Genomic DNA, 11485 nt, shown 5'->3' with positions numbered 1-11485 from the left:
AAAGAGTGGCAGGCCTGAGAAGAGCCTGAGACAGCAGTCTTTTTCCTGAGCCAGGCATTCTGTGCAGTGACGAGTAGGTGAGTGTGCGCGTGTGTAGTTGGGTCTTGTGAAGAGCTTGTCCAAGGCTCTAGTGGTCTTTGTCAGAATGTGGTATTTACTTTAGACTCAAACCTGTCTTGGCAAGTCCATCTTTTATTGGGGAACATTGCCTTTGGACTTTCAGCTTAGAACAGCGTCAAGTAAGGGACAACCACAAAACTTGGACCTGGACACAGTTTCCTGCAGAGAGGGAGAGGAGCTGCATGGGACAGCAGGTTTTGCTGCAGACCGATCTCTGGAATTTGTTAAAGCTGGTTTTTTTCACTGCTGTGGTTTGTGTAGTAGCATCTCTGACACTATAGCAAATCATTTGGTTGCCTGTATTTTGGATTGGTATGGTTTTCAGTGTTGAATGTCAAGGACGGTGGCCTAGAAAATCCTCAAAATCTGTATTAGCTTTTTTTATCATTTGTAATGTGTCTCTTCCACTCACCCCTCTTGTTTTAGCTTGGAGGAGTGAATTTCAGTTGTTTCTCAGTTGAAGAAGTGGTAGATGTTCCAATTTCATTTGAAGAAGTAAAGAACTGAGGAGAGGATTTTTTAAAGGCAAATCTGTGTTACACCAGTAGCAACCAAAACATACTCCATGCCTTTTCTGAAGTGACTCAATTGACTTTCAGGCAGGTTCCTGCACCCCAAGGTGCATCCTAGATGAGTTCCTATAGGAGAGCTATTCACGTCACTCATAAATGCATACGAACCTCTTTTCCTTAGCCTTGATTAGCGCCAGCTGGCTGTTTTCAGCAAGTTAGCTGATGACCAAATACACTGTGGCTACACAACTCTTACTTTCCACAGCCAGGACCCAAGAAAGGCTGCTGAAACTTAGAGATAAACCTTGCGCTTCCTCCTTTCTGCACATGATTTGTGAATAAGTGGCAGAATTCACTTTCCCAAGAAGACATCCAGTCTCCTGGTGCGTATCACACCTTTCTGGAAAGCACTTGGCCTGCGCATGCATTTTTCAGAGCTCCACTCACAAAATCCATTTTATCTGCCAAGGTGTACAAGAACAAAGTAAATTTATTTGCAACTGCTCAAGTCAAGAAACCTGTCCATAGCATCTCTGGTATGCGTGGAATATTCCACCCTGTGCATGTGGAAGGCAGGATTTTTGGTTTATTGAGTTAGACTGCTGCATATTTCTTCTTGTTATCAAATACCTGATTAGACAAAGCAGAATATAAACTAGAGGTCATTTCCTTTTCCAGAAGCATATCTTAAAGATATGTTTGTGTGAAAAGGGAGCCCCAGGGTCAAACCAAGTGGTGATCAATACTGAGTGTTGTTGGGAAGAATTCTAGCATACTGGTAGGCCACCACTCAAAGATAAATGGGTAGCTGTGCAATCAGTTGCCATGACCTACAGTAGATCTTGAAAAATGGTGTCATCTATTTATCATTAATTTTCCACTCTTCTGTTTCCCCACCAGTACAAAGCTTCTACCAAGTTATTTTCCTTTCAGGTTGAGGAGTCTGACTTTTAATGTAAATACATTTTGATTCCTTGTGTGATCTGACATGTTGGGAAGAAAGGCATCTGGAACTGCCCTGGAGGCCTCTGTAGAATGGCTCTACCTGGAAAGATGAGGGAATACACCTCTTCTGTATGTTTTTTTGTGTAGTGATAGTTGCGGTGCCCTTGAAGAAAAGTCTCCCAGTTTCTAAGATGTTTTTCTAGTCCTATGATCAGTCTCATCAGAGGAGGAAACTCAGGTTTCCTGGCAGAGCTTATGAACACGACAGGTGTAATTCACAGCCTGATAACTGCTAGAGGTTTCCTCCCTGTTTCTGCTACATGAGCATCCCACCAGTGCTCTAACTTCACATGGAGATTAGTACCTTTCTGATGCTGACTGTTTTACATTTGTTAATATCAGAGTTCTTCAAACAGCTTGGTCCCATCAGGATTTCCAGTTCCTGACCTTTGCACTTCCCTTTCATCATTCAGCTACTTCAGAGAATTAAGACAACCACCTGTGCCCAAGGTGGTTTCTCTTTGAACCACCAGAATAGAGGGTGCTTACGATGTCAGGAGTGAATGAATGAGAAGGAAAAGACAGAGCAGGGAGGAGGCCACATTTCCCTGCAAATTGCAGTGAGTAGAATTCTCCTGCCTGTGTATGAGATGTAAAGCACCCTTTATGCTGGAGCAGAGGGACATTGTTGGGCCAAAAGGCATGTATATGAAACCAGTTTCACTGGCATTTATTTGCTGTGTGTATTTCTGTTAAAACAGTGACAATAAGCTAGCTTAATTTACTTGTGCTTCTCTACCACATTTCACTTTTGGATTCTCACACATTAACAGGTAATTGCAGCAAGAGGGTTGTAGCTTTGGTAGGATTATTCAAGACAAAATGCCTGTAATTCTGGTGGGGATTTTGCATTACTTTGCGTTCTTTTCACAGAACGTTCTTTTCTGGGAACCAAGGTAATGCTAGTACTACAAATGCCAAGAGAAAGAAAGTATTAATAATGTTTTATTTGTTTACCACTCAAGGGGCAGTTGGTTCTTCATAGTTAAAAGGTGAAACCATGTTTTTTCCCCATCAAAATCTAAATAGATGAAAAAAATAGTAAAGAACAGGAAAGGAAACCAAAAAGCATTAAAACCAAAACAAGCAAGATAAAGATAGGGAAAAATGGATTGAGAGATTAAGAGGTTTCTTTTAAGTGACTTTTAAAAGGTAATTTTGAAGTATGTGTTGGCTCTGGTTAGGTGCTTTCCTAAACTATTCTCTATCTAGATTATTCAGCCAAACTAAGACCAAGTCTTCCTTAGAGTAAATGTCTGTAATTTTCCAATTTCTGTCAAGTACATAACAGCAGGAGAACATTTGTTTTTATATTATGTTCTGGTGCCAGTCAGAACTCTGGATATGCTAAAAGTGAAGGGGGTTTTGGGTTCTTCCAGAGGGCTGTTTGTCACCAATGGGTAGCAAATGTTCTAAACTGCAACCCCAGACAAAACTCTGTGTGGGATTTTAGGAACATTTACAGCCTAAATCTTGAACCAGATTTTAATTTTACAAAGTGACTGCCAGTTTTTTTGATACAAGTAACTGTACTGTGAAACACAGGATCCAAATTGCTTAAAATACCAACCTAGACAGAAATCACATTTTCATATTGACTCTTTGCATTAACAACTTAGTGTAAAGGGTCATTAAAGCAAGAATCTGATATTTTCTGGTATGGGTCCACATCCAAACAGCCTAAAATCCAGTTTTAATCCATGTGCTCAGTGTTTACGTTTGGCTAGCTCTAGGCTTTTTAAAGCCAGATAAATTGATAGGTTGTCCAGGGCCCAGGAACATGGTTGGAATTTAGGCCCAGCTACACTTGTCTTGGTCTGCTTGATCTTCTGCAAATGAGTAGCGAAGTTTACTTCTAGCCTTACAGAGATTATTTCTTTTTATCGGTGCCTTTGTGTGTGATTTTTACAGTATAATCTGTTTTGTTTATCTAGTGGGCGGTCACCTTCGCCAGTGCCCTGTGGCTCTGCAGAGGACAAGACTCAATCTGGGCTCTCTTTTTTTCTTTTGTCACCTGCTTTGCTACAGGTAACATCAGTTGCAAGGGGATGACAGAGCGCATTCATAGCATCAACCTTCACAACTTCAGCAATTCTGTGCTCGAGACCCTCAACGAGCAGCGCAACCGTGGCCACTTCTGTGACGTGACGGTCCGCATCCACGGGAGCATGCTACGCGCCCACCGTTGTGTGCTGGCGGCTGGCAGCCCCTTCTTCCAGGACAAGCTGCTGCTGGGCTACAGTGACATCGAGATCCCCTCAGTGGTGTCAGTCCAGTCTGTGCAAAAGCTCATTGACTTCATGTACAGTGGGGTACTGCGGGTCTCACAGTCAGAAGCCCTCCAAATCCTCACAGCTGCCAGCATCTTGCAGATTAAGACTGTGATTGATGAGTGCACAAGGATTGTGTCGCAAAACGTGGGAGAAGTCTACCCGGTGATTCAGGATTCTGGCCAGGAGACACCCAGGGGAACACCTGAATCAGGCACCTCGGGACAGAGCACCGACACAGAGTCTGGCTACCTGCAGAGCCATTCGCAGCACAGTGTGGACAGGATCTATTCGGCCCTTTATGCCTGTTCCATGCAAAATGGCAGTGGGGAGCGCTCCTTTTACAGTGGAGCTGTGGTCAGCCACCACGAAACAGCCCTGGGGCTCCCCAGGGACCATCACATGGAAGACCCCAGCTGGATTACCCGGATCCATGAACGGTCACAACAGATGGAGCGGTACCTCTCCACCACTCCAGAGACCACACACTGCCGCAAGCAACCACGCCCTGTCCGAATTCAAACCCTGATGGGCAACATCCATATCAAGCAGGAGATGGAGGATGACTATGACTACTATGGCCAACAGAGGGTGCAGATCCTTGAGCGCAATGAGTCTGAGGAGTGCACTGAGGACACTGACCAAGCAGAAGGCACTGAGAGTGAGCCCAAAGGGGAGAGTTTTGACTCGGGAGTCAGTTCCTCTATTGGCACTGAGCCCGATTCCGTGGAGCAGCAGTTTATGGCTGGTCTGGGCCGGGATGGGCAGCAAGAACCTGCTCAAGCAGATCAAAATGACATCCCTGCTGATGGCACTCAGCCTCAGCAGCAGCAGCAGCATGTAGATGCCAACTCTTCCTCACCAGAGAGAAGCAATGACGTTGAAATGGACAGCAAAGTGCTCACAGTCAATAACAGCACCGAAAAGGGGGCTTTGCAGCCTTCTGTCAACACAACTGTTGCCCAACCATTGCCAACCACACAGATCTACTTACGCCAGACAGAAACCCTCACCAGCAATCTGAGGATGCCACTGACTCTGACCAGCAACACTCAGGTCATTGGCACAGCTGGCAACACCTACCTGCCTGCCCTTTTCACCACACAGTCTGCTGGCAGTGGCCCTAAGCCTTTTCTCTTTAGCCTGCCCCAGACTTTAGCAGGCCAACAGACACAGTTTGTGACAGTGTCCCAGCCTGGCCTGTCAACCTTTACTGCCCAGCTGCCAGCCCCACAGCCCTTGGCCCCATCTGCGGGCCACAGCACAGCAGGTGGGCAAGGCGAAAAAAAGCCTTATGAGTGCACTCTCTGTAACAAGACCTTCACCGCCAAACAGAACTACGTCAAGCACATGTTTGTACACACAGGTAAGAGTGTGTCCCTTCAGCTTATATACAAAGCCACAGAAAGTCCTTGTCAAACATGGCCTTAGATTCTGTTTCCCAACCTGCCTGCCCCCAGCACAAGCAGGAGGGAGAGGTTATCCAGGGAGCTGGTATCACTGAGCACTTTCTGAGCTGAGTGCATTGAAGTTGAGCCCCTGCAGAAACATATAGGTGCCTTATAAGGGCCTAACTGTGCGTGGTGCAGAAGCATTACTTGGAGCAAAATGTGTCATGCACCCATCCAAGGAAATGGTAAGCACTTGTTGTCCCCTGCAAGCTGACCAGTAGAAGTGGCATGAGGAGACTGTAGTAAGTCATTAAAGAAGAACTGTATCTGCTAAGAAAGGGCATCCCCTTGTAAGTTTTACAGCTATGGGGATTTAAGCTCAAGTGATGCTGACTGGCATGAGTTTAGGGCAAGTTCATCCCTGGTGGAGTTGCAGCAGTAGGTCCAGGCCTGGGTATATTTTCTAAATCTCACATATTCCTGTAAGAAAGTAAATTTGGAGTTTTTTCAGGAAGTTTTTCTGTACCTCACTGAAGCTGATTGCTGCAATCCCCTCTGGTAAGTCAAGTGTTTTGCTAGCTGTGAGTACAGAAACATAGGGCTCAATGAGAAAAAATGAAAATAATATCACATCATCAGTGCCCTTTTTGTTTAAAAATGCAGATGCTTTAGTATATGGTCTTTTGAGACAATATAGGTAACCATATTTACTACTGAGTCAAAACTGCCTTTACTAGCTTTGTCAAGTTATGAGGCTTCAAAGCAAGGAGATGCATGTATCTTACATGGAGAAGCTATCCTGGGTTCAGGACTAAATTTTGCTTGCCTTAGCCTTTGGCTTATTCTGATGTTGGAGAGAAATTCTAGTTTAGAGAAAGTAAATATTTCACTCACTGAGCAGTGGTTTTGTTAATGTCAGATCTTTGTTGGGTTTGTGATACATGGAGTAGAACCTGGAGAAATTGCCCATGGTATGGGAGGAATGTAAGTCATGCCTCCTCATTGTATGCAATGGATTTCACCTCCATGTGTGTATGTAAACTTTTAACTTCTGTTTACCTATAGTTATCACTTAAATGAAAAATTCCTCTAGACAGCTAAGGCAAGCATGTACATGTATATATGCAAAAAGGTCAGCTTCTCAGGACTGGTACAAAATGTATAATTGCAAGGATCAAGAATCCTGAATCCCAAGATCTGTGTCTGTTTATGTTCTCCGTCTTTCTGCTGTGGATGAGTAGCTAAAATACTATGTAGAGTTGTGTTATTCAGAAAAATACTCCCTCCAGAACACGGTCAAATATATCTGCCTACATCCTTATTCTGAAAACTAGAAAGGCTTTTTAACAAGTAACTTCACTGAGATTAGGTAGTTTATTTCCCCCACCCCTAACTGTGCACTGCATTTGGTATTTGGAGTCAGAGAAACAATAATATTGGAAGACCTGACCTGACCTAAAATATTCCTAGCTACTACACATAAAGTCAACCAAGGAAACTGGTAGGCATCTCCAGTTATGAATTAATATTTTATTTGTGTGGATCTGAGAATGCCTAAAATAATGAACTGTGGTAGCAAGGAGAGATTTGGGTAGATAAATGAATTTGAAGTTAATTTAGGAACAAACTGGCTCCTGGCGTGTCTGGGAGAATAATTGCACCTTAATCAACAGAGAGCAGGGCTTCAGAAGACCTTCTGAAAATCATCTTTATATGTGTAGCCTCAGAGAAAGCATGTCTGCTACCTTGTCTAGTGCTGGACAGGATCGTTATGAAAACAGAGAGGAGACAGCTATTCTCACTGTCAGGGTGACTTTCCTCAACCTTGTTAAAAGAAATGAGGCAGAGTGGCTCTGGAAAACATCTACGGAAAAAGGAAAATATTTGGAAGATGCAAATGTTTGAAATAGTCTTGCTGTTCGGACAGTTCACAAGAGAAGCTATGGAGAAGTCCAAAAATAAACCAGAATTCAACAACCTAAAGGCCTCCCAGTCTCTGTATGTTTTTATGCTTCCAAAATATGCACTCTGGTGTAGCTTTCCATGCAATGGAAACCTGCCTCCCTTTCCTCTTTCACATGGACATGAGCATACTAAAGATGGGTATTTTTCTCTGTTCCCTGCAGACTGGCTTTAATGTATCCCTTAGTGTTGCTCTCCAAGATACGCAATGTTGTGGAAACACAATGCTAGAATGCATGCAGTGTCCATGCGCCTTATGAGCCATCATTGCCTTCTCCTACATAGCACACTGTGGTTAATATTCAATAACTGTCCCACATTGCTGTCTAAAACCAGCCAAATATGAAATAAAGAACCAAAAGGAGGAACATGCACATTTAATTCACTGAGCAAAGTTTTCTCTGACTTCAAGATAAAGAGTAAAGAATCTACAGTGCTCACTTAGGAAGCACATATATTTGCATACAAAAAAGAAAACCTAAAAAGTTTTGAGATTCTTGGGAGAGAAGAAATCCCAGGAAGTTTTTGAAGCCAAGATTAGAAAGCCAGAACCCAGTGCATCTTAGACACATGTGCAGGCAAAAACGAGGGTGTTTTCGTAGCATAGTCTTAACAGGGTCTAGAGCAGAGGAGACTGACTTATTAGAAACTCTGGGACATATGTTGCCTAAGGCAAAAATGAGCATTGTAAATATAATCAGTCTCTTGTAAGTTAATCAGACATTATTGTAACTGACATACTATCATTTTGCATATAACACGTGTCAAGCATATTGGCCTGTCTACACTCAACACACCACTGTGTTTGGCAAAGCCAGCAGGAAAATAAGGACTTAATGTGTCTTGACCGAGTGTCTTTCACCAAGCAGGGGCAAACTCATCATTGGTGCAAGGAAGAGCAGCATGCAGATTTCATTCACGGTTGTCACCATCATATGTGCAAACCATGAAATTAAAAGAAACATAGACTCAGAGGAAATAAAAAAGTAGGTCATTCCTATCCAATCCATATTAATTTCTCCTTTTAAAATTGGATATAAGTAGCGTATTGTAATCTCACTATACAAAGAGTAAATTATATATTACCACAGGCATGTGATGGTCCCTGAAGATTGACTCTTCAGGATTTAAAACAGTGCCAGACAGATTGTGAAAAGGAGGAAGCAGGATGTCTGTGAAAAAAAAATGGATCTCCACTGGAGGGAAAATTGTGGAATGACCAAAAGAAAATCATTCAGTGAAAACCAGTCAGTGAACCAGAGGATCATTTTGATTGCTACTGAGCAATGGTACCATCTCTCTCCCTGACAGCTTTGGGGATGATGAATTACCACACCTGAAATACACCACAAGTGATTCAGAAAACAAACTTAAAAACAGCTTTTGATGGGGCATTCAGGGTGTTGGGTGTTTTCTGCAATATCAATACAGCAACAGACCGTGAAAATGTTGCCTGATACCATGAAGCATGAGGCCACGGCATTGTCTCCCAGAAGAGCTCTGAGCATGAGGAGGAATTAAGAGTATAGTCAGGACAAGCCAGTCGTATGTGCTTATCTAAATATTATTTTCAGTTCATCGTTATAGTCACTGATTTGCCTGGATGTGATCAGAGTTCACTTAAATGAGTTGTCAGAATCATTTTTACAGCAGCCTTGAGTGCACAAAGTAATGTGGTAGGTGACATAAGTATTTTATAGCTCTGGCTTACCTGATAAGATGTTTTATTTAACTGGCAGTCAAAATATTTACATTTCTGTTGCAAAGGAGGTTTATCTGTTAGGTTGCCCTTTGCATGGTGCTGGCTGGCCTAGGCAATTCTGTGTGTTGAGATGCCCTCTTCAGTTACTTTTATCCATGCTTCACCTGTAAGATTTGACCAGAAGAAGAGTCAACAAATGGCAACATTTTAGAGAGAGTTGGATTCCTTTGGCAATGTATTGCATTTCTCTTCTGAGAAATAAAAAGCAATTTGACAAAAACAGGTGTGTTACAGGTATCTGGTAATCATTAGCTTTGTCCATGCCTTTGTTACCTACAGGTAGGGAGATGGAGACACTGAAAGGTAAAGTTGACTAAGACCTGTCTAGAAATGAGCGGGTGGAGCAAGGCAAGAGAACAAGCAGGAGAGGCTATGCCACTGAAGCTGGGGTAGGCACCAGGACCATTTAACTCGAGTCCTGTCTTTGTCAGTGCCTACTATGTGAACTTGAACTGTGTGTGGATTAGAAATACCTAGAGCCCCACTTTGTTAAGTGTTTTGAAACCTCTGGTCACAGAAGATTTTTTTATACTGAAACGTGCTTATTAACAGAATTACTCTTTCCTAGCCAGAGCACCTCTGCGAGGCTTACACATTACTTTATTGCAGAGAGTCATACAGAGCTGGTTTAATGTTATTGTCTTCTTTTTTGTCTGTTTTTCTTTCTCTCTGTCTCTCTCTCATTGGTAATGGACAGGTGAGAAACCCCACCAATGCAGCATCTGCTGGCGCTCCTTCTCGTTAAAGGATTACCTAATCAAACACATGGTGACGCACACTGGCGTGAGGGCGTACCAGTGCAGCATCTGCAACAAGCGCTTCACCCAGAAGAGCTCCCTTAATGTGCACATGCGCCTCCACCGCGGGGAGAAGTCCTACGAGTGCTACATCTGCAAGAAGAAGTTCTCCCACAAGACCCTGCTGGAGAGGCATGTGGCTCTGCACAGTGCCACCAACGGCACGCCTGGAGCCACCAGCACCGGTGCCAGGGCCGTCCCTGCCGGGGTGGTGGCCTGCACGGAGGGGACCACGTACGTCTGCTCTGTCTGTCCAGCTAAGTTTGACCAAATCGAGCATTTCAACGACCACATGAGGATGCATGTGTCAGACGGATAAGTAGAATCTCTCTCTCTCTCTTTGTTATGAACAAAAAAATAGAAACAACAAAAAAAGCTATGGCACTAGAATTTAAAGAAATGATTTTTGTTTCATTTTTACCTTTATTTTCCTCCTTTTTTTTGGGTTCGTTTCGTTTTGTTGTTTTTGTACTACATGAAGAACTGTTTTTTGCCTGCTGGTACATTACATTTCCGGAGGCCGGGTGAATAATAATTTTCCCAGCCTTCCTCGGATGGTGGCCTTAAGGCCAGGTAGTGCTTCATGAGCTCCACTGGTTGGATCTCTAGCTACTGGCCTCTAAATACAACCCTTCTTTACTACAAAAAAAAACAAACAAACAAAAAACCACAAAAAAATCAAAAAACAGACAGAAAAATAAAAAAAAGAACAAACAAAAAAAAGTCTTTTTTCTCACTTGTGAAGAGCACTACAAAAAAAAAGAAACGAAACAAAATATATTACAAATCTACAAGGCCTACTGTCGTTATAAGTACACCGCTCGCAGTGTTTCAATGGACATAATTCACAATGCTGACCGCTTTTGGACTTCACAGTATCCAGTTAGAACTGTGGAATATTTTGCTTCTGGTTGAGCAGCAACCAGAGGAAACACGGCCCTGCTGGTTTCCACCACGTGTCTGCTTTCTCACACACACGCATCCCCAAACACACGAAAGGGCTGAGGGGAGTGCAAGGCAGCGTGGCTGGATAGCGCGGAGTCCCCGCAGGGTGAGGCAAAAGAATCAGAGGTTCCTCACCTGGATTCTGCTCCGTCCCACGCTCCCTGGCGCGCCCTCCCCGCTGCTTTTCCCATACCACCACCACCACCTTACAGCAGAAACCAAGAAGATTCAGACAACGAGCAACGGTGGCTTTTTTGTAATTTATTCAGTGTCTTCGCTGAGCCCAGGGCCTCAGCACAATCAGAGGGACTTTCACAGACGGCAAAGAGAAACACAGAGGAAAATCAAAGATATCAGAGGTTGCAACCTATGGATCTAGGTACAAAAGAAGGGTTAGTTCCCACAATCTTTGCAAAAAAAATAAAAAAGAAGTTGCATCAGGATTTATTCTTGTGGAAGAAAGAGGAATAGAGGGTGGGTGGGGAGGGGAATAATAATTAAAAAAAAAAGAGTTCTTGGGACTTTTTTAATTCAAAATTTTATAGAGGGGCAAAAGTGACGTTTCCCAGATAGAATGCTGATTTTTTTAATATATTTCCAACAGTATTTGTGTAAAAAAACAAAAAAGTGAGATTGTTAAAAGTAATTTTTCTTTGTTTTCTTGTTTTGCGTACACTGCCACTAATATCTTCTCTTTTATTATATATATGAATATCTATAT

General features: G+C 43.0%; 1 protein-coding gene across 1 annotated transcript in view; it reads left to right on the top strand.

Annotated features, from left to right (window-relative positions):
• ZBTB20 (zinc finger and BTB domain containing 20) overlaps positions 1–10881 on the top strand; it is a 27657-nt gene extending 16776 nt beyond the window's left edge. The window contains exons 2-3 of the mRNA XM_010187712.1: positions 3666–5273; positions 9720–10881. Coding sequence (XP_010186014.1) covers positions 3666–5273; positions 9720–10138 — 2027 coding nt within the window. The 3' untranslated portion in view covers positions 10139–10881. The remainder of the gene's footprint in view (positions 1–3665; positions 5274–9719) is intronic.
• The last annotated feature ends 604 nt before the right edge of the window (positions 10882–11485 follow it).

The sequence above is a fragment of the Mesitornis unicolor genome, unplaced genomic scaffold (assembly GCF_000695765.1).
Source record: "Mesitornis unicolor isolate BGI_N332 unplaced genomic scaffold, ASM69576v1 scaffold4837, whole genome shotgun sequence".
NCBI classification, from domain to species: domain Eukaryota; kingdom Metazoa; phylum Chordata; class Aves; order Mesitornithiformes; family Mesitornithidae; genus Mesitornis; species Mesitornis unicolor.
The sequence above is the reverse complement of the archived record's forward strand: the minus strand, read 5'-3'. Positions and strand labels throughout refer to the sequence as shown.